This window comes from Cetorhinus maximus, chromosome 6 (assembly GCF_964194155.1).
Source record: "Cetorhinus maximus chromosome 6, sCetMax3.hap1.1, whole genome shotgun sequence".
Lineage (NCBI taxonomy): Eukaryota > Metazoa > Chordata > Chondrichthyes > Lamniformes > Cetorhinidae > Cetorhinus > Cetorhinus maximus.
The window spans coordinates 55,694,052-55,721,640 of NC_135884.1; the positions used below are offsets into that span (position 1 = coordinate 55,694,052).

At 42.7% G+C, this 27,589-nt stretch overlaps 1 protein-coding gene across 9 annotated transcripts in view; it reads right to left on the reverse strand.

Moving 5' to 3' along the window:
- Window positions 1–27,589, reverse strand: part of chl1b (cell adhesion molecule L1-like b) — a 954,137-nt gene that overhangs the window by 428,186 nt on the left and 498,362 nt on the right. For all 9 annotated transcript variants that reach the window (XM_078543741.1, XM_078543742.1, XM_078543744.1 and 6 more), the window contains 4 exons: window positions 26,590–26,701; window positions 26,060–26,244; window positions 13,780–13,911; window positions 2,875–3,018 (listed from right to left, as the gene is read on the reverse strand). In XM_078543741.1, coding sequence (XP_078399867.1) covers window positions 2,875–3,018; window positions 13,780–13,911; window positions 26,060–26,244; window positions 26,590–26,701 — 573 coding nt within the window. The remainder of the gene's footprint in view (window positions 1–2,874; window positions 3,019–13,779; window positions 13,912–26,059; window positions 26,245–26,589; window positions 26,702–27,589) is intronic.

A 27,589-nucleotide genomic window follows, 5' to 3' on the forward strand; every position in this document is an offset into this window, starting at 1 on the left:
TCAATAATTTTGTTAACCATCTACCATTACCACACTAATACTCCTTGGAACTCTAACGGGCTAAATTAGTATTGCCTTTGGTACTACAGTTCACACAATGTGACACTTAAAATTTATGGTTAAGAAGACATATTGAGATGCGGTCTTAGGGGCTTGCAAGCAACTCAGTTTGGGGGGTGGGGGTGGGGGGGGGGTGCTCCTATCAGCCAATGACCTCATGGCTTTCTAACCTGGCGGCTCACCTGTCTGTGGAGTAAGGGCAGTGTTTGGGAAAGCAATCGAGTGGGACTGTTCAGATGTCAACAGCAACACAAGTCAGCTGATTTGCTAGACACAAACTTCATAGAATCACAGGAAACTTGAATTAGCTGAACGAGCTGACTTTAATCATACATTACTATCAAGAAAAGAAGAATCCCTATTTATCAACTTGTCTCAATGCTGCTTCATCCACCCTCCACGGAAGAGTACAATTAAGTTTACAGTGACTGCTGTGAAGTGCCACTGAAACAACAGTTCAGCCAAATAGAAAACTGTACTACGAGTTTGTGTATCAATCATTTAATATGAATTTGAGATTTAAAAAAAGGAGCTGGACACACCTACAGTTTCTTGTTACCAAAAAAAAGTTATACAGCAGTCTGAACTGTTCAAATGGGTGTGGTTCCTACTGGAAGCCTGAAAACTCTAAACTGCTCCTAATCACTGCAATATGGAATCTAAAAATTCCTAAAGTTAGCAAACATTGCTCAACTCTGCCTTCTGTTTCCTTCCCAATTTTATTATGATGGCTCAAATCCACAGTACTTTTTCAGAATGGGCCCCAGATTATTTAAAAGCTGTGCTTAGTTGCTCAAAATCTGTTCTGAAGAAGAAGATTTTCATTCAAATATGTGAAAGACCATTGAAATTGACTCAGTTCCAACATCAAAGTGACTCATCACAATTTTCAGGCTCCATGAAACAAAGGCATATTTGGCCAGTAAAGTGAAACAATTTATCTAATTAGCAACTTTCTGAGGATCATAAGCATTAAGTAATTTCATGCATACATTCAAATTAGCTTTCAAGGTCATACAACATCAGATTTTATTGGTTAATAAGATTTTAACAATGTATTTTTACCTTTTAATGAAACAAGGTGTGAAATTTATTCAACTAATGTTAAATTTTATACTAATTCCAGGCAACATTTTTATATGCATGCAACTTTTGACCACTGCAGAAGTTAAAAATAGAATGATTTAGCAGGTATCCAAGCTGAGTTTGTAATTTATATCAAATTCCATGGGTACTATGGCTCTTTTGCTGGTAATTATCTTCCAACTCACAAGATAACATGCATGCCATCAGCCATTTAGATCAATGTCCAAGATACAAAAAAGTTCAATAAAGGCAGTGCTTGCAAGGTGAAGATGGTGAGAGATTCAGCAGAATTGGAGACTCTTTTTGAGAAAGAAAGATTGGTATCCTTCAGATATATTGTAAAATCCAAAAAATTGTACATTTTGCTTTGAAAGTAACTTTCCAGGTGTCCTATCCATGATTTGAACTATCATCCCATTAATTAACATTTTTTATTGTGAAGGATTTCCTGATGAACTAAACTCCACAATGTTTTCACAATTTTGCAAATTAAATATATGATGAATTATACGGCACATTTCAGAGTGCTAATTTGGTAGCAAATCATCAGAACAATGTTCAAAAAGCATTTTAAGAGCTTCTGAAATAGAGAAAAAACAGAATTATCGTTCAGAATTATATACAATTATTATACTCTTTCCGTGCTGCACTGGCATCATCAATTCATTTCTAAAAACATTGCTGGGAGGTTTCCATTTTTTTCTCCAAATAGAGATGCAGCTATGTGAACTTTTATGTAATGCTTTAATAAAACAGCAGTCATGCAAAATGTTAAGTATCAGTCAACTTTTAGTCAAAGAAATTTAAGCCTTCTCCGGAAGGTGCACTATGGGACCCCTTGGAAGTCCCAACGCAGTAACTCTGTAGAAATTGCCCAGGAAGTCTGAACTTGCGACGGGCAACTCCCCTGTCCCTAGGACCTTCTGAAAAATTCTCCAACGCTGAATTAGAGTCGGAGATTCGGACAGTTTCGATTTACTTACCTGGATGGCTACCCAAAAAAATGTGAGACAGAAAAACCCTAGGCTAACTCTTGGGTAACTGCAGAATTGACCAACCCCCTACAACCCCCCAATCACTCATTCTAACCATCCCCTACCGGTCCCCCAACCCCTCTGACTACCTTTGCCAAACCCCAGACTATCCCCCCAACCAGATTTGCCCCCACTACCCAACTCTCCCGACTACCCCTTGATCTGACCCAACATCACCACCTGTCTCCCTCCCCGTCTGGTCCCCACTGAGTCCCCGACTTCCCCCTGACCTCTTAACTCCCCACTGACCCGACCTCATCGCCCAACCCAGCTGCCACCCTACTTCTTACCCACTTACTTTACCCAGCCTACCCCCTTACCTCACCCACCCTACCCCCTTACCCCACCCACCTTACCTCTTACACGCTTACCTTCTCTCCATAGCTTTTCAAAGCAGCTTTGGGACAATTAAACTCCTTACTTAGCAGAATATGGCAGCTCATACTGTAAAAAGGGGACATGCCTTCTGCACAAATTTCCTTTGCTGGTGTCTCCAAGGTTTCATGCACTGAGTCAGTTTGGAAGGATCATCCAGTGGAAAATTACCCAGAAAAATCAGAGGAAGGTAAGGAGGTAATTATTTTTGTCTGATCAGAGTCGGAAATAGGGGTTTTGATCCTGATCAGAAGATTTGGGCCCATGTTTGGCTTAACATGTACAATAAGCAAACCAATCATTCAACATTGATACTTACTCAGGACATTGACAATCGCGTTGGCAAGAATGGATCCATGCTCATTGGAAGCTTCACACTGATAGATGACACTGTCATTCAGCTGCAGATTTGAGAGAGTGATAACACCTTGAGAAACCTTGCGATTAATGGCAGGTTTTGTCTCTGTAATACATAAAATGTCTTTCTTATTAACAGTCATCAATTTTGTTACAAAGCAATTTTCATTTTATACTGCTATTGATTTCTGGTGACAAGGAATGGTGAGGGAATATACTGCATTTAGCAACTTCAATTAGTTCTAGGGAAGGTGTCAAGGAGGTGGTACAACTGAAACATGAAAGCACCTTCTTAGTTCATCAGTTTCAATCCATAAGAGCTACACCCAGAATCTTTTCCAGTGTTGCAGTCCTTTAATAATTGAACACATTTTGTTCAAGGTTTTGAAGTATTTTTCCCTGCCTTGTGATATAAATCATCTGTTCCAATGTTGTAGGAAACTGATCCATGTCAAAACAATTGGAACAAAATCTGCATATAGTAGGCAAAGTCCAGGTTCCAGCTTTAAAATGCATTTAACTTCTCAACCCCCTCCAACAAACACACACATCCCCCACACCATGTCTGAACATACAGTGTAGCTCTGCCCCCTGAGGAAATCATACAAATTAATCGCTAGAACCATGGATAATACTCCTGCCATCTTCAATAGTACAGGAACTCTGAAAAAAATCCTACAGAAATAATAGTAACCTCTGGTTGGCCTCATTTTCACTGGCATTTGTTTTTTAAAAGGAAAGCTTTCTTATGCAACTCTACAGAATAATCTGTATTGGTTTATCCAGCCTCTGCCATATCTGCTGCTGGAGGAAGAAGATTCATTTCAATCATGATGATTGGCCATTAACAACAGGTTCAAGAACGATAACAATCTGGAGGAAATCCACTGCCCTGCTTGAGGCTACTAAGCAGAGAAAACTACAAGTCAATGCAATATCTACATTTAATAGTGTGAAATAAATCCAAGCAATTTGAAGGAAAGCCAAGTCTCATTGTTATCAAGATCAAGTAGACTGTCCTATGGATGACTGAGATGGAGAGGGAAGGATGGGGGAGAGAGAGGGAGAAAGCAGGTGGGAGAGGCAGAGGTTAGGGGAAAGTGGGAGTGGAGGAGGGGGAAAGGGGAAGGAGAGAGAAAAGGGATGAGGAGGGGAAGAAAAAGGGAGAGGGAGAAACCAGCCTTGTATGCCGAGATTGCATTGGATTTTTTGAACTATTATAGCATTTTTTTTAAGCAAACAGACATTTCTTTTCCTCTTACATAATTAGACATTGGATCCAGCCAGGTTGAATTAAAAAGGGGCTGTAAAATTTGGCTGCATAGCACACATAATTTTGGCACTATGGGTGCTGTTTCAGATTGCAGAATATCCATATCGTGTGCGGCAATTCTGGTGCAGGCCTTGCTGAACATCATCTTGGTAAAAATGCAGAGAGTATGTGCCAGTAGTATGCAGAGTAGGCAGATTGTGACTTCAGCCAGTGTGTATCACTGATGTGGGTAGCACAGTGGGGCAATAGTTAGTGCTGCTGCTTTGCAGCTCCAGAGACCAAAGCTCGATCCTGACCTCAGGCCTCTGTCTGTGTGGAGTTTACACGTTTTCCCCGTGCCTGCGTGGGCTTCCTCTGGTTTCCTCCCAATGTCCAAAGACTGGGTGGATTGGCTACAGTAAATTGCTCCTTAGTGTGTGTGTGTGTGTGTGAGAGAGTGTGTGCCCTGTGATGGACTGGCGTCCTGTCCTGGGTCTACCCTGCATAGTGCCGATTGCCTGTCATGATAGGCTGTGACTTCCTGTGACCCTGAATTGGATGCAGTGGCTCTGCAAAAGTGAGTGTATCACTGATTTGATGTAAACTCAATGTTCCGACTAATGTTTTATCTTAACCTCATACAGCAAGACACATGTTCAGCAGCAGAAGGACTACACCGTCCACCTCTGATTTAAAGGAATCATCAGTTACTTTCATGTTAGTTGCTGATTGATTTCTACTCAGTTAAAACAAGTGGTTGGTGGTTTGTACTGCCATGTGAAGTCTGGTGGCATGTGGAAGGCCTTGGTTCTGACTTCAACATCTTTTGTTCAGAGCACAGGCTCCATACAGGGGTGTAGTAGTTTCTATCCCCCTTCATCTGCAGAATGGCAGGCAGAATGAACAGAAGTAGAGTACAGGATGGCAAGCTGCTGGAAGAAGGACGGGGTGGGGGGGGGCCTCAGCAGGAAGCCATATCCACCATGGATCTTCAGGGAGTAAATCTCCAATCCAGCGAGGAATAGTACATTGGATGTCCCTGCTACACAAAGGATGTTCTCATTAAATCTGTCAAATCTCACTGCCCAAAGTGCAGCCTCAGAGCAGGGTGAGGACAGCATTGTCAGTTGCTATGAACATTATGGTAGCCATAAGCCTCTGCGCGTCAGCCTCCTTTCAGGCTGATATTTGTAAAATCTCCCAGTTTGCCATCGATTATTGGGTAAGAAGGTATCTGAGACTCTGAATGAAAAGAGATCCGAGGTGAGGTGACAGTGACTGCCCTTAACATCAAGGCAGCATTTGACTGAGTGTGGCATCAAGGAACTCTGATAAAACTGAAGTCAACAGGACACAGGGGACTCCAACCCTTCATTGGTTGGAGTCACACCTAGCACAAAGGAAGATTGTTGTGGTTATTGAAGGTCAATCACCCCAGTTCCAGGATAATACTGCAGGGGTTCCTCAGGGTAGTGTCCTCGGCCAAACCAACTTCAGCTGTTTCATCAATGACCTTCCCTCTATTGTAAGTTCAGGAGTGGGGATGTTTGCTAAAGATTGCACAATGTTTAGAACCATTCATGACACCTCAGATACTGAAGCAGTCCTCAGCTACTGAAGCAGCCTGCATCCATATGCAGCAAGACCTAGTCAACATTCAGGCTTGGGCTGATAAGTGGCAAGTGACATTCAAGCCACACAAGTGCCAGGCAATGACCATCTCCAACAAGAGAGAATCTAACAATCGCCCCTTGACGATCAATGGCTTTACCATCACTGAATCCCCCACTGTTAACATTCTGGGGTTACCATTGACCGGAAACTGAACTGGACTAGCCATATAAATACTGTGGCTACAAGGGCAGGTCAGAGGCCAGGACTCCTGCAGTGAGTAGCTCACTTCCTGACTCCCCAAAACCTCTCCACCATCTATAAGGCACAAGTCAGAAGCGTGATGGAATACTCTTCACTTGCCTGGATAAGTGCAGCTCCAACAACATTCAAGAAGCTTGACACCATCCAGGTCAAAGCAGCCCGCTTGATCAGTACCCTATTCACCACCTTAAACATTCACTGCCTCCACCACCTGCCTCAGTGGCAGCAGTGTGTACCACCCATAAGATGTAATGCCGCAAATCAACGAGGCTCCTTTGACAGCATCTTCCAAACCCGCAACCTCTATGACCTAGAAGGACAAGGGCAACATACACACGGGGACACCATCACCTGCAAGCTTCCCTCCAAGCCACTCACCATCCTGACTTGGAACTATATCGCCATTCCTTCAGTGGCACTGGGTCAAAATTCTTGAACTTCCTTCCTAACAGCACTGTGGATGTTCCTACACCACATGGACTGCAGGGGTTCAAGAAGGCAGATCACCACCACCTTCTCAAGGGCAACCAGGGATGGGCAATAAATGCTGGCCTAGCCAGTGACACCCATATCCTGTTAAAGAATTTTTAAAAATCCTTCTTTCTCACCAGTGAGAAACAGGCAGGGTGAGCATGCAGTATCATCAGGTTTGCAGATTTCCCCATGGTTCAGGGTGCCATTGATAGTGTGCTTTATTGTTGCCACATGTAAATTCAGAGATGTATCACAACGGGAAAGGATTTCACTCCCTCAATGTCTGGCTAGTGTACGAACATATTCAATGCCTTATGCGGGTCAATACCCGGTATCCTGGAAGCAGTCATGTAGCTTCAGTCTGCATCAGTCTACTGTCAACTCCATCTCGGCCTTCATGATAAACCAGAGGGGAGCTACCAGGTGACGAGGTCTATCCACTGGCCACCTGGCTGATTATGGGCAACATGCATGTTTGGTGTCAGGGAGGGCATTAAATCAGGTGGGAACTTCCCGCCTCCACCCCAATTAAGTCTGATGAAGCCTTATTCAGTTGCCGCTGGTATTTACCCAATGGCGGGTGGGGAGCTCGGGACGTGGAGAACTCGGGATGTGGAGAGCACGACAAGCAAACATATGTAAGGTTGCTTGCCGGCTCCGAGGTGGGGGTCTGTCATTCAAAGACACTCCACTCTTGCTGCTGACCCTTCTCCATCCCCTCTCCCCTGCAACCCCCCACCCCACAAAACCCCTCCCACCATCCGCCGGTGTCTGGGTCCATCCACAATCCTAGGCTTTGGGTGAGTGCTGTACTGGCAGCAGCCACCGCCTGTCCAGTGGCGCTGCCGTTTAATAGAGCTGCTGGCCATTGATTGACCTTTAGCTCTCAGTGGATGGGTCTTCTGCTTGTGGGGTCCCTGATTCTGGAGTAGGCCTGCCGCTGGCCTATCAAGTGCCTGAGTGACACATAATTAGGCAAGGCTTCCCTAAGAGGGGTGATGTGGAGCTCTCACTGGCTCTCAAGCTGACAGGCAAGACCCCCATTTCCTCCACTAAATACTACCAAAACTGTCATCAAGCAGACCACTGAGACGCTTGAGCAATACTTTCACTGCCTGGGCCACTCTGAAGGGGTCTGATGCATCCTGCACAATTTGAGGGGAGACTGTGGCGTAGTGGTAACGTTGTTGGCTGAGTAATCCAGGCTAATGCTCTGAGGACATGGATCCAAATCCCTCCATAGCAGCTGGTGAAATTTGAAGGCAGTTAATAAATCTTGAATATAAAGCTAATCTCAGTCATAGTGACTATGAAACTATCATTGATTGTTGTAAAGAAATAACCCATCTGGTTCATTAATGTCCTTTAAGAAAGTAAATCTGCCATCCTTACCTTAGCTGATCTGGCCTACATGTGACTCCAGACCCACAGCAATGTTGTTGACTCTTAACTAGCCTCTGAAATGGCCTAGCAAGCTACTCAGTTCAAAGGCAATTAGGGCTGGGCAACAAATGCTGGGTTTGTTAGCAAAAACCACATCCCATGAAAGAATCTCTCCATCACAAAGGCATGGCTCTTGCCATCTGTTTATGGTAAGCAGCTGAAGAGGAGTAAGCAAAGGAGGGGAGGAGATAACCAATTCATCCTCTTCCTGCCTGGCTGCCTATTATCAGCTCATTCTATTGCCATACCTGTGAATGCAACCTTAATTCCCTATTCACCAACAATTCCACATATCACCATCCCTCTGTCACTGACCATCACAGTGTCCACTTGGTCACAATGCTGAAATAAAAGCCACTGTAAAACAAACATTCCAAACAAACTTCATAAATCAAACATCGATTTTCTATATAAAAGTCAACTAATCCCCTTTGCACATTTCCGAGTGCCTGTATTCCGAGTGCCTTTGCCTGTCCTAGTTTTCCTGTGCAGTGATATCCCAGTAGCTGCAGAATGGTTGGTGGGAGGCTATTGACTTTCACTGGGAGATGCCACAGATGATCTTGCAGCACAATCTCAAGCAGCCCTGGCTTACAGGGTCCATTTTAGGACTGCACCACATTGGCATGGCAGCAACAGCCTGGCCAGCTGGCGAGTTCACTGGTGGAGTGGCAGTGGTAGTAAAACTAACACTGTCACCCTCTGAGAGAACAGCAGGTTCATACTCCACAATATCAGAGACAGTACCCTGGGCCAGCACCTCTGCAGTCCTAGCAACATGTTGGAGGATAGATTGCTGGACTGCTGTGAAACCCTGAAAGCTCCTTCGAGCAATAGTATTCACAATTAGCATGGCAGGTTCAGACACAGGGAGACTCCTGCTTGTGCTGCAATGGAAGCTAAGACATCAGTCATCAGATGCTGCAGCATAGTTGGATCCGCAAGTGTGCTAAAAGATTTGGTCACCACTTTTGCATTGAAAAGGATGGGTTCCAAGCTCTGCACAAAGCCCTGTGTCAAGTTGGTGCCAGACTCTTCCATATTCCTTGATAATGACTGCAGGCTTTCTGGCAGGCCTGCCATTAAAGCAAGCAGTTCAATGTGCATACCTATCAGCCTTTTTCTGTAAGTTGCCACATTTTGTTTGCATCCTCTACAACACATTTCATGAGAGACTTCACTCGCTGGGTGTGAGGCTTGCAGGAGAGCTAAGTGTATACGGGTGTGCTGGGGGTATCTAAATGTTAAGTTTGAGTCATGGTTATTAGAGGTTGTTGGGAAATGAATGATAGTATATCCTGCATTGGGCAGTGTCTGAGGCTAGTGAGATAGTTGGTGGGATATGATGCTTGAAGATGCATGTACCAACTTGACTATTCATGTAGGGCCACCAAACTTCTTGCAGCACCAAACCCAGGTCCTCAGTGCACTCCTGGCATTGACCACTACAGCTATCTTCTCCTACTGCTTTCTAAGAGTGTGTCTGTAGGACTGTACATGTTGCTTGATTCCGAGCAAACAAACTGTCTTTCTAAGTAGATGGCATGAAGCCTGAAACAAAAACAAAAGTACCTGGAAAAACTCAGCAGGTCTGACAGCATCTGCGGAGAGGAACACAGTTAACGTTCATCTCTGAGTTCAGTTCTGTTGAAGAGTCATATGGACTCGAAACGTTAACTGTGTTCCTCTCCGCAGATGCTGTCAGACCTGCTGAGTTTTTCCAGGTATTTTTGTTTTTGTTTTGGATTTCCAGCATCTGCAGTTTTTTACTTTTATCTTAGTATGAAGCCTGTATCTCTGAGAAGGAGATCAGAGATGGCATGTTCAGCATGTTTTTTTTAGGCTTTTAGACTATATTACCATTCACGATGCATAAAGAGTAGTCACTGAGCATCAGAGGTATGAAGGTGGATTGGAGACATTTAGTTTCAGAGAGATGATGGCCAGTACTAAATGTTGATATTTTGCAATAAGAGGGCAAACTTAAAGCAATGGGCTTCAGATGTATCGAGGAGCTTTCTTGGGCCACTGGAGGTGGGTTCATGGGCGGGCAGGGTAGAATAGTTCAAGAAAGTGAGGTCAGTCAGGGTCCCGATTTGGTTCTGCCCTCTGCCAGGGCAGAGGATGAGAACAAAGAAGAGCAGGATCTGTTGATCTGGCAGGTAAGTAATTTGGAATTTGTTGAGATGGTTAGGAAGCCACTTAAGAGGCCATTTAGCACTGAATCATGGACTTCCTAGCCACGGAAGTTGTTTCCCACCCTGCCAGCAATTCATCAGGTTCACTAAGGCGCGTGTACAGTGAGAAGAGATTACTCGTAATACTGACAAGCTGTGAAAGCTTTGATCAGTTACATTAAAGAGCTCCAGCCATGGCCACTGAGAGACTGCTGTTCAAAGCACATCTTCTCAGTGTGTGCTTTCACAGGTGATTATCTAATTCTTAGAAGACACTTCACCTGTCGGTATGTCACCCATCTTCAGATGCACTTCCCAGCTACTAAAGGTCAGAGTGACACAGGAGCAGCTAATGTAGCTCCATCATCCACCTTGGCTAAGGGGGAAGGGCAGGGGTTCAGCATCATCAACTGTTCCTGTAGGAGTAGGAGCAATACTAGCAGCAGCATCAGCTTCCTTTTCCTCAGCCATATGTCCCGCCACAAGACAGAGGGGACGGACACTAAGATCCAGCTGGAAAGAGGCGAGACCCCTCATAGAGTCTGTAGGACCAGGGTAAGCTTACTCGACATGTCTGAGCACCAGTGCCTCAGGAAATTCAGGCTCTCCCAGCAGGTCGCTGCTGACATCTGCAGCTTCCTGGAAAAAGACAGTGTCACCAGTGGACACACATTACCAGTGGGCAGGGAGGTGCCTGTCACTGAGGTAGAGCTGCAATGTATGTTGACCTGAGGTGTGCTGTACAGGAGAATGTTGGACAAGTCAGACTGTTGGCATTGGCCCCTGATACACCACTCACCTTTCCTGCCCTCCTGAGGTCCTAGATCCTCTTGTCACACTGTCATCAGGTTAGAGGCACCACACTGTTGCTGTTGACTTCCTTGGTCACCATTCATGTTTCCCAACAACAGGAGGCAAAGGCCAACCTACCCAACCAAGGAGACATGACCACAGATCCCTCAACAGGACCTTCAGGTAAGAGTGAGACGCTCAGAGAGCAGCATTCCAGGTCTCCTCTCCATTCCTATCGGAATCCTGATTTACCTCATGTTTGAGTGGGGTCTGCTAACTACAGGTCCTAGCATGCCCCGGCAATTTCCACACTTGCGCAGATCAGGAGTGGGCGGTGCATGCGCAGTCTGTGCGTTCGGAATTCTTCGGGCTGAGGACAAGGAACCTGTGTGCCTGCGTGACGATCGCAGGACCCAAGTGCCGGGTACCATATCGAGAGGAGTCACAGACAGCGGACAGGGAGAGGACCCATAAAGAGAGAGAGAGAACTGGGGAACAGATCACTGGGAGGAGACCACCACCAGAAGAACCCACTGGGTATACGGCAATGAAAAAGGCTCCAAACAGTAAAAGTGCTGCTGTTGGCAGGCTTCAGGTCATAAGGGCTCGGAAGAAGCTCAGAAGATCTGAGAAGGCAGCAGAAGGTTGGTGATTCCATGCTGTGGGCCTTCAGGACAAAGGTGACCCTTTGAAGTGATGTTCTGCTCGGTGCAGCCAATGAGTTGAAGTCGTGCTTATGAGTTGATGTTAGAGTGTAGACTCGGGAATCTAGGGCAACAGGATCTCGGGCGATGAGATTGAAATTGTGAGGCGAGACAGCCCGAGTCGGAGCGAATTTTGGAGAGAATTCCAAGGTGAGATCTTTGAAGGTGAAGACTGGAATCCCTCATCAGAGAGACAGAGTTTCAAAGAGATTGTTTGACTCATAGTGTTTACTAACGTCTAGGTGAGTTGCTATGGAATCCATGGGATCTGTCTGAGTCGCATTTACCATTTATTGTGTAGTGCAGAATGTTCAACCACAGTTTGCCTGTTTTTCACATTTACTACATGTTAATTCTGAATGTTAAAGAATAAGATAGATATTGTAAATTGTTTTATATTTCTGATTTCATATAGAAAAGTTTACTTTGTTTGTTCAAAAGCCTTGGAATCTTGTGGCTTTATTCTCTGAGCAAGTATCTTCGATCTTAAACTTTGTCTACTTTAAACAAAAAGTTACTGGTCACTAACTGGATCATATCAAACATTTGGGGGTCTGGTCCAGGATTATAACATTATGATTTCTACAACCTGAAAAATCCAAGTGCTGGGGAGCTTTTCTGAAACATGCTATGATCCCTTTGAGTAGAAATCCTTTCTTTAGCAGAATGGCTGCATCATCCTGCATACCTTCCTTCATTGGTCGGCTAAGAGGTGGGCTTTTAATTGGTTTATAAAAGCAGAAAGTGCCAGAAAAACTCAGCAGATCTGGCAGCATCTTTGGAGAGAAAAACAGAATTAATCAACAAAGAAGATTAGATCACTGACCCAATGTGGAAGTTGACTGATGAAGAAGAGCTGGTGACGAGCAACAGAGACCAGGAAAAGAACATTGAGCACAGACAAGAAAGCGATGAGAAGTACAGATACTGGAAAAGGCCATGAAGAAGAGCTGCAGAAGGGACAAGCAAGGATGGATAGAGTTAAAAGGGAGGGAGGCACAAGAATCAGCAAATCAGAATGATTCCAAAATGCTGCACAGGATCGCATGGGAACTGCCTGGTGCAGGAAGTAACAACACTGTACCAATTAAGGACATGGACGTCAGGATGCTATTGGCGGATGAGAAGCAGGTGATGAGTTAGGTGGAACTTTGTCAGGAGACCCTCAACCAGCCCAACCCAGCTCCACGTTTGAGTTCAATGACAGCGCCGCACATCAGCAGCTGAAGGTCAATCTGGGAGAAATTGCTAGATCAGAGGTCCTAAGAGCCATCAAGAACCTGAAGGACAAGACACCTGGGATTGATGGGATACTAGCAGAGCTGTTGAAACATGGCAAGATCACTGTCAGAACAGAGCTCATGGACCTCTTCAAGAAGATCTGGACTGTGGAGTATATCCTGGATGACTGGAAGTGAGGAGTAATTGTTAAGCTTCAAAGAAAGGGAACCTCAACAATTGCAATAGCTTGAGGGGCATCACACTGCTGCTGGTACCTGGTGAGGTCTTCAGTATGGTGCTCCTCAACAGATTGAAAGCAGAAGCAAACAGAACCCTTCATGAAGAACAGGCAGGTTTCCAGAGTTAACGTTTCGAGTTCAACTGGACTCTTCCTCGGAACTTCAGAAATGTGATCTGAAAAAGAGCCATATTGAACTCGAAACGTTAACTCTGTTTCTCTCTCCACAGATGCTGCCGGACCTGCTGAGTTTTTCCAGCACTTCCTGCTTTTATTTCAGATCTCCAGCATCCACAGTATTGTGCTTTTATCTTATTTGCTTTGTTCTGTTAAAGACTAACCACAAAGCTCGCATGTTGAGGAGCTGAGTTCTGAACCCAGAAATGGACCTCCGTTGCAGCAGAGATGAAGAAGGTCAGATTCCACCCATGAAAGCAGATACTAAGCAACCAGCATCAGAAGTGTATGAGAATATTCCAAATCTGTGGTGAAATATTGGATGTGTTCCCTGATAGACATGCACTCCAATCCACACATTTTTCCTGTAATTAGTCATCATCAAGACCAGGAGTATCTCCCCTTTTACCTCTTTCTGATCATTATGATAGATTACTTTTTGACATTAATCTTGATTCTGGCCTATGTTTTTTAAATAATTTTTTTTTTCCTTTTGTCTGAAAATGTTTCTTACCGTTCAAAGTTTTCCCATTCACTTTCCATTGAACTCGTGGTTGTGGCTGACCTCCTACTTCACATTCTAATTCAGCATTTTCCTCAGAAAAATATACTTTACTTCTGGGTTTTTTGATCCAGTAAGGGGCAGCTGTTAAAAAGTTGGAAATTAAAAGGAGTGTGAAAAAATTATAATTGTTATTTTCATTTTCCATTCATAACAGCACAAGCATACATGGAGAAAGCTAGAGAACAATCATGAGAACTCAGAATTTCCTACAACATAAGTTTGCAAATTCAAATTGTTTAAATGCATTTCTTCTTTATAGGTGAAATGTTTTCTTTGCCCAATCTTGTCAGGGACTCTGCATCCTAACCACTGATTTCATTTCCCTCCACTGCATCTGACACAGACTGGGCCTGGCATGTACAGTCTGCGCTCCTACTGAGCTGAAGGCAAGTAGCCAGGGTTGGGTGTTTGGGACTTCAGCCAGGGTTACTGCTATTCTTCCACTAGCAGATATTTTGTCAGCATTCAACATTGCTTCTGATTTAAAATCTCTGCAGGTCTCGACATCATCCACAAGAAGGAATTTGAATCTCGGCCATTTGACACTTGACAATGAACAGAACAGGGCATCTGCAACATAACATCAGTATCAGCTCATATGGTTATCAAAATCAATGGAATTGGCTTCAATCCCTTCATTGCTAGATCCAGGCACCAAGCATAAATTAATTTCCTGGCAACAAACTGATCCCAAACCTGACCCCACTAAACGCCAGATGGGAAGGCACATAAATTTGAAAGTGTCACCCCGCGATGAATAAAATGCAAAGTTGTACATTTTCAAAAGCAGCAATCCATCCCTTATAAGACTAAGAGGTAAGGAGACTCTTGATCACTGGAAGCTACTCGTCAAAGTCGCCTAGGCAGCTTTAGCAGTAGCCTAGGGAATTGAGGCCTCTTGTAGACCAATCAAAATACTGAACATAGTCATAGTATCAATTTCAAAATTGAATCCTATGTTACTCTGTACATACAAAGGTCAACATCAGGAATGATTTGCTTTATCTTCTCTAAACCACTGGCCAGGATTTTATAGCCCCGCCACGGCGTGCCTCCCTCTGGCAGATGTGGTGAGCCATTTAAATCTCCATTCAGTTCGGTGGGACCGTAATATCCCGCCGGGCGGGAGGGACCATAAAATCCTGGCCACTAATTCTGGCTAAAAACTCAAACTATCTTTAAAGTGAAGCTCAACTTTCAAACAGAGTTAAACACAAGCTGCCAGTATCCTGGAGATGGTGTTTCCTTCACATCAGTGCTAATTGAAAAACTTGAACAGGATTGAATATTTATTGGCAAACAGCCAGTTCTATAATAAAATAAAGTGAAAGGTATTCAAAAGAAAAAAAAACTGTTAAAAATTAATTATACAAAATAAATGAATTTTTTTGGAGTAAAGCTATATCAAATGAAAAATTGACATTGACTCCAAAAAATAGAGATTATTCCTAAACATTAAGCAATTTGCAATATTAATTTTCTGTAAGTATTTAAAAATGTATTTCTTGGGATTTTGGCATCACTGAAATGGCCAGCATTTATTGCCCCTCCCTATTTGCCTTTGAGAAGCTAATTGTGGGGCTTCTTTTTGAATCACCGCTGTCTACATCTGGTCTGTAACAAGCCCAATCTTCAACAGCAAAACCATCACCAGAATTGGCACTTGGCAAGTCTGAACACTCTTCCAATGTGGGAAGATGTCTCAAGTTCTGCAAGGGATGAGGACCTATCGACTTGATAGCTTAACCATCACTGAGATACAGTGGATAGGCCAAGGATGAATCAGTGCTGAGGGTGTGGTGATCCTGTACTCTGGGCAAGAAGAACAGCACATGCATGGAGTTGGCCTCATACGTAACAAATGCTCTGTACAAGCATTAGTTGGGTGGAAGCCAATAAATCATCACATCATCACCAGATTCCACACAAGGCACACCAAAGTCATTGCAAGTTTACATACCAACAGATGTTGACACAAAAGAGGAGAAAGATTAATTCTATCACCAGTTGCGGGACACGCTGGATGATGCACCCAATTGTGATATTAAGCTATTGATCGGTGACCTCTACACTAAGCTCAATGGCAGCTGGCGAGGACCAAACAATATGATCAGGCCCCAAAGGTCAGCAAGTATGTTCAACAGAAAGGCCAATGTCTGGTGGTCTTCTGCAACATCAATGGGCTCAGCATTTGATCGAGTGTGATTTCAAGGAGCTCTAGCAAAATTGGAGTCAATGGGAATCGGGGGAAAACCTTCCGCTGGTTGGAGTCATACCTAGCACAAAGGAAGACGGTTGTGGTTGTTGGAGGTCAATCATCTCAGTTCTAGGATGTCGCTGCAGGAGTTCCTCAGGGTAGTATCCTAGGCCCAACCATCTTCAGCTGCTTCAATGACCTTCCTTCCATCATAAGGTCAGAAGTGGAGATGTTCACTTACGATTGTACAACGCTCAGCACACTTCGCAACTCTTCAGATACTGAGGCAGTCTGTGTCCAGGCTTGGGCTGACAAGTGGCAAGTAACATTTGTGCCACAAAAGTGCCAGGCAATGACAATCTCCAACAAGAGAGAATCTAACCATTGTCCCTTGACATTCAAAGCTATTAAGATCGTTGAATCTCCCACTATCAAGATCCTGGAGATTACCATTCACCAGGAACTGAACTGGACTAGCCATATAAATATTGTGGCTACAAGAGCATGTCAGAAGCTATGAATCCTGTGGTGAGTAACTCACCTCCTGTCTCCCCAGTGCCTGTTCCAATGCATTGTTATGATATGGCAGGTGGTAATTGCCAGGCTGACGAAATTCCAAAGGGAAACTTGGCCAAGCTATCACAACGCTTTGCAATTTGTATTTTATTACAAGAAGGTATGTGTACTGAAGTCAGGAGTAAAGATTCCACTACCACTTTTGGAGATTTTAAATATTAAATTAAAACACTTATTAACAAAAGTAAAGAAAACTTAAACGCAAAAGATTACAGTTATACAGTTAAATTTAATCTTACAACATTTCCTAAAAGATTTCCACTTAGCTAAACTCACAAATAAACATATTTTAACAGGCAACCGTTCCTATAGATTCTTAATCTATAAAACATCCAGTAATATTACCACAAGACACCTACTGTTGCTATAGGGGAGGCATTTCACAAGCTTCTCTCTCCCTCTCCTTCGATAATGGAAATCTAAGGCTTGTAACAAAACCTGCTTTCTAGAACCAACTGACACTACTCTGGGGTGGTTAGAAGATGCTACTTCATAGTACACTATTCAAGATCTCACACGACCACCCCCCATACAGCTTTCAATCTTTCCTTAAATACATTTCTTCCCTTTCATCTTTACCCATTGTTCTGAATTGTCTTTTTAAAGTTACATTTCCCAGAATCTAAAATCTTTCATGTTGTATTTATGGCCACTACCTTTGGGAAAAATAAACTTAATAATTTTGCTTTATTTATTTATGATCTTTGCCAGTTGTAAAACTTCCTGTTATGTAAGTTTGACATTCAACAGCTAAAAATTCAACTCCTTATCTATCTCCTAATGCAAATTCCTATTCACGCTGTATCTACCGAGATCCCATCTTAGCTCGCCCATCTCCACTTCAAAATGCCTACTTTTACACCTTATCCCTTTACTTATTTAAACCTTGCAGTCTGACTGTCTTCAGTTTAATTAAATTAGTCACACACACAACCTACATGCAGCCCCCACAAGCCTGCTTCACAGTATCCCACAGAAATATTGGAAAAAATTATATTCTCTTTACACCATTAAAAGGCACAAGTCAGGAGTGTGATGGAATACTCTCCATTTGCCTGGATGAATCCAGCTCCAACAACACTCAAGAAGCTTGGCATCATCCAGGGCAAAGCTGTTTGATTAGCACTTCATCCTCAAATATTCGCTCCTTCTACCACCAATGCACAGTAGCAACAGTGTGTACCATCTACAAGATGCAATGCAGGAACTCACCACCACCTGGTAATTCCCCTCCAAGCCAGTGACCATCCTGACTTGGAAATATATTGCCATTCTTTCACTGTCGCTGGGTCAAATTCCTGGAACTCACTCCCTAATAGCACTGTGGGTGTACCTACACTGCATGGACTACAACGGTTCAAAAACATAAGAACTAGGAGCAGGAGTAGGCAATTCAGCCCCTCGAGCCTGCCCCGCCATTCAATACGATCATGGCTGATCTCATTTCGGCCTCAACTCCAGTTTCCCGTCCTCTCCCCATAACCTTTCAACCCATTACTAATTAAAAATCTGTCTATCTCCTCCTTAAATTTATTCAGTGTCCTGGCATCCACTGCACTCTGAGGTAGTGAATTCCACAGATTCACAGCCCTTTGAGAAAAGTAATTCCTCCTCATCTCTGATTCAAATCTACCACCCCTTAGCCTAAAACTATGGCCTCTCATTCTAGAATGCCCCACAAGGGGAAATATCCACTCCACGTCTACTTTGTCTATCCCCTATAGCATCTTATATACCTCAATTAGATCTCCTCTCATCCTTCTAAACTCTAGTGAGTATAGGCCTAAATTGCTCAATCTCTCCTCATAAGACAAGCCCCACATCACTGGAATCAATCAATCCTCTGAACCGCCTCCAATGCAACTACATCCTTCCTCAAGTAAGGGGACCAAAACTGTGCACATTACTCCAGGTGCGGTCTCACCAATGCCTTGTACAGTTGCAACAACACTTCCCTATTTTTATACTCTATTCCTTTAGCAATAAATGCCAAATTCCATTTGCCTTCCTTATTACCTGCTGTACCTGCATACTAGCTTTCAATGATTCATGCACGAGGACACCCAGATCCCTCTGCACTGAAGCCTTCTGAAGTTTCTGTCCATTTAAATAATAAGTTGCCTTTTTATTTTTCCGACCAAAATGGATAACTTCACACTTATCCACGTTAAACTCCATCTGCCAAATTTTGGCCCATTCACCTAACTTGTCCATATACATTTGTAAATTTCTTATTTATTCATTGCAACTTACTTTCCCACCTCTTTTGGTGTCATCTGCAAATTTAGCTATAGTACTTTCTATCCCTGAATCCAAGTCATCAATATAGATTGTAAATGGTTGAGGCCCAAGGACCGAACCCTGTGGCACCCCACTAGTTACAGCTTGCCAACCAGAAAAAGACCCATTTATCCCGACTCTCTGCTTTCTGTTGGTTAGCCAATCCTCTAACCAAGATAATGTATTACCCCTAACTCCATGTGATCTTATCTTGTTTATTAGTCTTTTGTGCGGCACCTTATTCAAAGGCCTTCTGGAAGTCCAGATATACTACATCTACAGGATCCCCATTACCAGCTTTGCTTGTCAATTCTTCAAAGAACCCTAGCAAATTAGTCAAATATGATTTACTCTTCATAAAACCATGCTGACTCTGATGGATTGCATTTTGACTTTCCAAATGCCCCATTACTACTTCCTTAATAATGGTTTCGAACAATTTCCAAACGACAGACGTTAAACTGACTATAGTTTCCTACTTTCTGCCTTCCCCCCTTTTTGAATAAGGGCGTTATATTAACATTTTTCCAATCCACTGGAACCTTTCCAGAATCCAGGAAATTTTGGAATTTTATAGCCAATGCATCCACTATCTCCACTGCCACTTCCTTTAAGACCCTGGGATGTAGGCCAGCAGGTCCTGGGGACTTGTCACCCTTTAATCCCAATAGTTTGCTCAGTACTTTTTCTCTAGTGATAGAAGGCAGCTCACCACCACTTTCTCAAGGGCAATTAGGGATAGGCAATAAATGCTGGCCCAGCCAGCGACACCCACATCTCATGAATGCATAAGAAAAAAAATCAACATGACCAAGAAGCTGCAACTCTTACATGTCCACAGGATTACCAACTTGAATCTATGCCAGCAAGACATGGAAGAGAACAGCAAAGGTGTCATGCAAGTTGGATGTCTTCCACCAGCACTGCCTACGTAAAATCCTGGGCACTGCATGGAGAGACAGCATCACCAAAGAAGAAGTGCTACAGAGGTCTGGTCAGAGGCACCTGCAGGACATCGTGACGGAGAGATGAAGGAGGCTGGCGGGTCATGTATTTTGCCACCTGGACCTACTGCTAGAGTGGCAGTAGAATGGACACTACCAGCCGGAAGAAGATGGGGCCAGCCAAAGAAGACCAGATGACATACATTTAAGGAAGACTCCAAGAGTGGAACACTACCTGGGCTGCAACACAAGAGATTGCGATGACCGGAGCCGGTGGCAGAGTTGTGCTGCCCATTGCCCCATATGGGACTGGAGGAACTAAGTCTAAGCATAAGCCATCTACAAGAATATTGTTTTTTTTTTCCTAGTAAACTATCAATTAATATCCCATTATTGTCTGACAGGTTTACATTTTATGGCCTACAAGTAGTTATGCCAAGGAAGGAAAGTGCGTTTATATTTGAATTGACTAAGTCTACACTTATTTTGCTATTATCTTGGAATAGCTTTACTAAACCATTCTCAAAGACTTCCACTAGATGGAGCAGTTTAGCTTAAAATAAGGTAAGTCAAGGATTTTGAAAACCGAAGTCATAATGTCACAGGCAGAAAGTATTTGCTTTCTAACTGTCTGTCATCACCCAATCATATGTCATTCATTACATGTTTTGTAAAGAAAAGGTGTGTCGTAACTTACTCTTGGAGTGTGTCTTCCGATTAATTAATTCAAAAGCAAGCTTTGGTGAGTTTAAAATAAATAAGGTTATTCTCACCCACTTACTCTGAATTAAATGGAACGCCAGGCACACTCAGTCTTACTCATGCAGCCACACACAGAATGACTGGACGTAGATAAAAGTCATGCACTTTTACAGATTACAGTTATCTCCGTCTCTGATTTATGATCTTGGGTCTCCATATCTAAAGAGAAGTGATGGTCTTCTAATACGAAGGGTTGACAGCAGGCTGTGAGGCTTCTTGTAGTCAAATAGCTAGGAGGTTTATTCTCAGGTGAACTTTAAACTGGAACAGCATACATATTCTGGCTGCTTGACACCTCTCAGCTGGTTTCCAAGTCTGGTCCACAGGCTGGCTGAACTGGTGCTTCTGACGGCTTTGGTGGAAATGCTTGCACACAGCACCTAGCTGATCTTTTAACCAGATGAAGAAAACATGGCTGTCTTCATGTGGCTTTTCACAAGTTCAAGGTCTTTTCCAAATAAGTGGTGTTCATGTTGATTCTACCTCCTCTGTTGTGGCTTAACACAAAGGTTCACCTTGTCTAATTTAGATGAGAAAGCTATTGTGATACAATGGGAAGTTGATAGTGGCCATTCACTCCCATCTGCCACAAATTGAGTTTTGACGTTTCCTTTTATTCACTACAAGACATAAAGAGAGGCAGTCTGGTAACTCCATAGTCTTTTGTGTGTTGGCCCATCCTTAAACAGAGAGATGTGTGAATTTCCCAGATGGCAATGGATATCCATATTTAATTAGGTATTCGACTGAGACTTGCTACTGTCAATCCCTCCACCACCAAAGCACAGTGGCAGCAGTGTGTACCATCTACAAGATGCATTGCAGGAACTCACCAAGGATCCTTAGGCAGCACCTTCCAAACCCACAACTGCTACCATCTAGAAGGACAGGGGCAGCAGACACATGGGAACATCACCACCTGGAAGTTCCCCTCCAAATCACTCACCATCCTGACGTGGAAATATATCACCGTTCCTTCACTGTCGCTGGGTCAAAATCCTGGAACTCCCACCCTTACAGCACTGTGGGTGTACCTACACCACAGGGAACTGCAGCAGTTGAAGAAGGCAGCTCACCACCACCTTCTCAAGGGCAATTAGGGAAGGGCAGCAATGTCCACATCCCGTAAATGAATAGAAAAAAAATGTCAATAGTCACATGATTTGCGGCAGCCATCTTAACAGCTGGTCTGTGTCCAATTTTTAAAACTATTGACTGGAAGTTCACATTTTGACATGTTGGTACTCAGTTTTATGCTTACCAAAATTGTAAACATATAAAGAAGCTAATCATATTCCTTCCCAGAGTGCACTCATAACAATTCTTGCCCTATTCCATGCTGTGCCCCTCGAGCCAATAGCCTATGCAACAAACTCAGCCACAGTGCTCAACTATAATTTTACACCTCACCTCATGTTGCTCCATGCTCAACTTACAATAATTCTGTTGTTGTTAAAAATGTGGCACTTGAAATCATTTTTGAAAATCTCTCTCCAGAACACTTTCTAAATCAAAGGCAGGGTGGAGGCAGAGTAGAAAACTGCAGGTGCTGTTTTAAAAACTCTTACTTCCTCAGTTTATTTTCCCTTCAAAAATGCTTTCAGTGATTTTGTTGCCTGTTCTCAAAGTATTAAAATTGGTTAATGGGATGTATTGCTTCTTTCATATCTACCTCTCCCAATACATGTACCAGACAACAGCATTTCATGCTGGCAGTCAGCATTCCGGGTTCAATCAGTTCTTTTGGCAAAAAAACAGCTCTGCCAGGTCCCTCTCCCCTCCTTTCTTAGTCTTACTAGAATCTGTCTGGTAATGGAAAGGATCAGACCATAGTCATTAAATGATTGAGATCTCTTTTGAGCTTACTGGCTCACTCATTGCTCCCCATCACCTCCCTGTAGCTCGGAACACAGCAATATAGAAAATAGGAGCAGGCGAAGGTCATTTGGCCTGTCAAGTCTGCTCTGCCATTCAAACAGAACATGGCTGATCATCTATCTCTTTCTGTTTTGAACATGCTGAATGGTTGAGCTTCCACGGTCCTCTGGGTTAGAGAATTCCAAAGATTCACCACCCTCAGTGAAGAAATTCCTCCTCGTCTCAGTGTTAAATGACCTGCCCCCTATTTAAGACTGTGTCCCCTGGTTCTAGGCTCACCAGCCAGGGGAAATAACCTATCTACATCTGCCCTGTCACACCCCATAAGAATTTTGTAAGTTTCAATGAGATCATTTCTCTTTCTTCAAAGCTCTAGAGATTACAGGCCCAGAGTGCTCAATCTCTCTTCATAAGACAATCGTGTCATCTCAGGGGTTAGTCTGGTGAATCTCCGTTGCACTTCCTCTCTGGCAAGTACATTGTTCCTTAGATAAGGTTACCAAAACTATACATAATACTCAGGTGCGGTCACACCAAGGTTCTATACAATTGCAGCAAGACATCTTCACTCCTGTACTCAAATCCCCTGCAAAGATGACAAAAACACCATTTGCCTTACTAATTGCTTGATGTACCCACATGCTAGCTTTTAGTGACTCATGAACAAGGACACCAAGATCCTTTTGGACATTAATGTTTCCCAATCTCTCACCATTTAAGAAGTATACTGGTAGAAAAAAAACAGAAAGGCAAAGTGGATAACTTTACACGTATACACATTATATTCCATCCGTCATGTTATTGCCCATTCACTGAGCCTGTCTTAATCCCCTGGAAGCCTCTTTGCATCCTCCTTACAACTCAATTCCCACCTAGTTTTGCAACATCAGCAAATTTGGAAAAATAACATTTGGTCCGCATATCCAAATCATTAATATACATTGTGAACAGCTGTGGCCCCAGCACTGATCCTTGCAGTACCCCACTGGTAACAGCCTGCCAACCTAAGAATGATCCATTTATTCCTACTGTATTTTCTGTCTGTTAAGCAATTCTCAATCCATTCCAGTATATTACCCCCAATCCTATGTTCTCTAACATTGATTACTAACCTGCATAGGACCTTATCAAAAACCTTTCGAAAATCCAAATACACCACATCCACTGGTTCTCCTTTATCTATGCTACAAGTAACATTCTCAAAATATTCCAACATGTTTGTCAAACATGATTTCCCTTTCATAAATCAATGTTGGCTCTGCCCAATCGTATCATTATTTTCCAAATGTCCAGCAATCATATCCTTTACAATAGATTTGAACAGTTTCCTTGCTACTGACGTCAAACTAACAGGTCTGTAATACTCAGTTTTCTCTTTCCCTCCCTTCTTAAATAGTGAGGCTACATTTGCTACTTTCCTGTCTGCAGGAACCTTTCCAGAATCTATAAAATTTTGAAAGATACCCACCAATGCATCCACTATCTCTATAGCCACTTGCTTCTACACTCTAGGATGTAGCTTATCTGGTCCAGGGGATTTATCAACCTTGAATCCAATTAATTTTTCGAGTGCTACCTCTTTATTAATGCTAATTTCTTTCTTAGTCCCTCGGTTCCTGAGTATTTCTGGGAGACTTACTAGGAAATTTGTAGAGCTAGAGCTGCACTTCCATACTGATATTTATAGGTAACTCCTTATACTATGGTCTAGGTTAAATGTGACCAAACTCTTGGAGTAGATGAGTGGTTCCAAGTAAAAATTGAATTTTTAATTCCCGATGTTATTCACAAGTATTCCAAAAGAAAACATCACATACTCCTACCCTGTGTCTTCACATCATCTGAACAGAATATCCAAGATGTGGTCTTTTTTTTTCAAATCTTAAAAACATTTCATATCCATGATTGTTAAATCAATTGAAACCATGACAGCAGAGGCCTTTCACTAAGGCCAAGTGCTATAGGTAGGAGCTACTTCCATCAATGGAGCAATATGAGGCTTGCACCCATGGCAATTATGCAATCTACATTATTATGGAGTGACGGATCATTTTTCACCTGCATTCACATTTATCTATGCTGTTACGTAACACTTCAGAAAATAATTATTTTCTAAATTATTAAATAATGTCTATCTCATTCTGAATTCTAAATATCACTTGGTTCATCCAGGCAAATTTGTCATCAAGGGGTCTGAATACAACTCAAAATTGAGCTACCCTCATTTTGGATTTAGCTTGTACATTTTCAGCTAGAGGGGGAAGCTGGTCTTGTGGTGCAATGGGTAGCATCCCTTTCTCATAAGCCAGAAGCTCTGGTTTCAAGTCCCACCTCAGGACTTGATATATTGATAACACAGCCAAACAGGTTGTGTATTAACTTGTAAATCCTTCCAACACACACCAATGACAGGTGGTGAGAGCAGGAGAGATTCCTGGTCAGCCATGTGGCAGAAAGAAAATTGGAGCCTCTGTCATCACTATTCATTAAACATGCATGTAAAAGTGTATGTTTCCACAGCAATTTTAATTCCTCAGTGGGCCATTTGGCTCAGTTGGCTGGACAGCTGGTGTGGACCAGATTGGTGCCAACAGCATGGGTACAATCCCCATTCTGACTGGGGTGGGGTGGATTCAGGACTTGCCTCCTTGCTCTGCACATGGTGGATGTTGTGGTGTTGGGGGTTTGGACCTGCCTGCAGGCAGGGAACTCAAGAAGAATTCTCATAGCACTAAAACAAAGTCCAAACACATCAGAACTAGTTGATAGTATAACCTGGAAATTAAACTGACAGTTATTGTGTGATTAATCACAAAACTGACAAATTTTATGGTCTTTCTTCATTTTTAAAAGATGTGTCTAATTTTACACAAGAGTTAATGCAAACTGAGTGGACCGATCATTTCTGCATTAGGTGTTGCACGGGTTAATTGAAGGCAAGCTTAAAAAAAGAAAATCTTGCATGTGTATAGTGCTTTTCACAACCACCATACATCTCAAGGAGTTTTACGGCCAATGAAGCACTTATGAAGTGTAATCATTGGTGTAATGTGGGAAATGCAGCAGCCAATTTGTACACAGCAAACTTCTACTAACAGCGATGTGATAATGGCCAGATAATTTTGTGATGCTGATTGAGGGATTGGCCAAGGTACTGGGGATAACTCCCCAGCTCTTCTTCAAAATAGTGCCATGGAATCTTTTACATTCACCTGAGCAGGCAGATGGGCCTCAATTTAATGTCCCATCCAAAGGATGGCCCAAACCAACAGTGCAGCGCTCCCTCAGTATTGCATTGGAGTATCAGTCTAGATATGTTGTGCTTAAGCCCTCTGGTGGGACTTGAACCCAGAACCTTGTGACTCAGGGGCAAAAGTGCTAGCAACCAAGCCACAGCTGGCACTACACATTAGATGGTGCAAATTTCTTTGGGGAAAAAAACATTTCCTGTGGGTCATAGTTAACATCTAATTAATTTCAATTAGTGTACTGTTTATCTAAGATATCCAATGCAAACAGCATTGTTCTATTGAAAGGTGTTCAAACTGAAGGTGATAAGACAGAAATAAAACAGGCAGGCTTAGTCCATTACCTTCCACTGTAACAGAAAAGGCATGTTTCACTGCACCAAATGCATTTTCAGCTTTGCACTGATACTTTCCATCATCAAGTTCTGTCACATTAATTATTTTCAAAGTCTTGTTGAAGTTCTCTTCTGTTGCTTTATGTTTAGGCATATCACCATCTATCTTAGTCCAGGAGATTTGCGGTGTGGGGCTGTGAAGAAAACAAGTGGTTGGGAAATATTCTGATCACACAAATTCCACGGTCCTAAATAGTCAGAATATATCTGGTTAAATTAACAATTCATCCCGTAGACTGACTACCTCTTTTATGCTGATTACAGAGTTATATTTGAAGATATTAGAATGACCTAACACAGACACAACCTCACATGTAAATAATAGGCACAGTGAAGAAATTCTGCCAACAACAGCATTGTCTGGCTGTGCAGTATTTCCACTTAAAACTATTTTTTTTGGAGACTAAAATATCTCTATTTGTTTCATCCTGTCAATCTGGGTCATTAATTGCTTTGTGTGTTATTTCTTTGTTACTTACAGGCCTTCAGCAATGCATTCCAATTGGAGAGTTTCACCTCGCAGTGCCGTAATCTTTGAGCTGCTGCCAGAAGGTGTCAGAAAACTTGGCTCTCGGTCCTTTATTGAATTTGCTACAAAAAAGGAAATTGGATTTGAATTTGAACTTAGGTGAATGTTCATTTTTATTGAAAGCTAAACTTTGACAAGAAGTCAACAAATTAAACAAAAGCCAAAAGAAAGTGAAAGAAGGCAGCAAGTCATTTATGTTAATTTGGTTAGCGCTTGACTAAGCATTTCAGAAGGACAGAAATGAAAATAAATCAATACAACCTGAGGCTAAGTCAAAAATGAAAATTCCTCACCAAATTCCCAAGGTGTTGGAATATTGCTTTTTTATGTATCACCCTCAAAAGTTAAGTAGTTCAAGAACTTTATTTGACTAACTGTGATTATAAAATTAAACAGTGAAGCTGGACACGTCATTGTATAAAGGATACTTACCAGATGTATACTAGCAAAAGTCAACCTGCAGTATAAAATGCCTTTTCCCACAGTTAAGTGTTTTGTTTAAACTTACAAAGAGGAAGACCCTTGCTTCACAATGTTAAGAGTGGGACACAAACTGTATCATTATAATAACAGTATGATCCGTTGATAACAGGGGACCACTAATCAAGCTACTGGACAAAGTTAGGCACCATCAACAAGGTGCTGCCAAGTTGGAATCAATTCTGTCACAATTGGGCCAATAGCTGAAGCATCAACACATTCTTATATTGAGAAAGTAAAGACAGCTTTTATGGTCTCAGTGATTTGGTGTATAGTAATTCTGGAGTGCAACATGCCCTGAAATAACGGGTCATAAATTATGACCCTAGACTTTGTTTTGGTGAATTTCTGTCTACATGCAGAATTATTTAAGAAAAAAACTGAGTTAAGACTTCAGAGCACAAAGCTAGCTATGCACACCCTGTCAAATCATCTTTTAAAAGCAGGAGCAGAGCCATAAAAAAACTTTC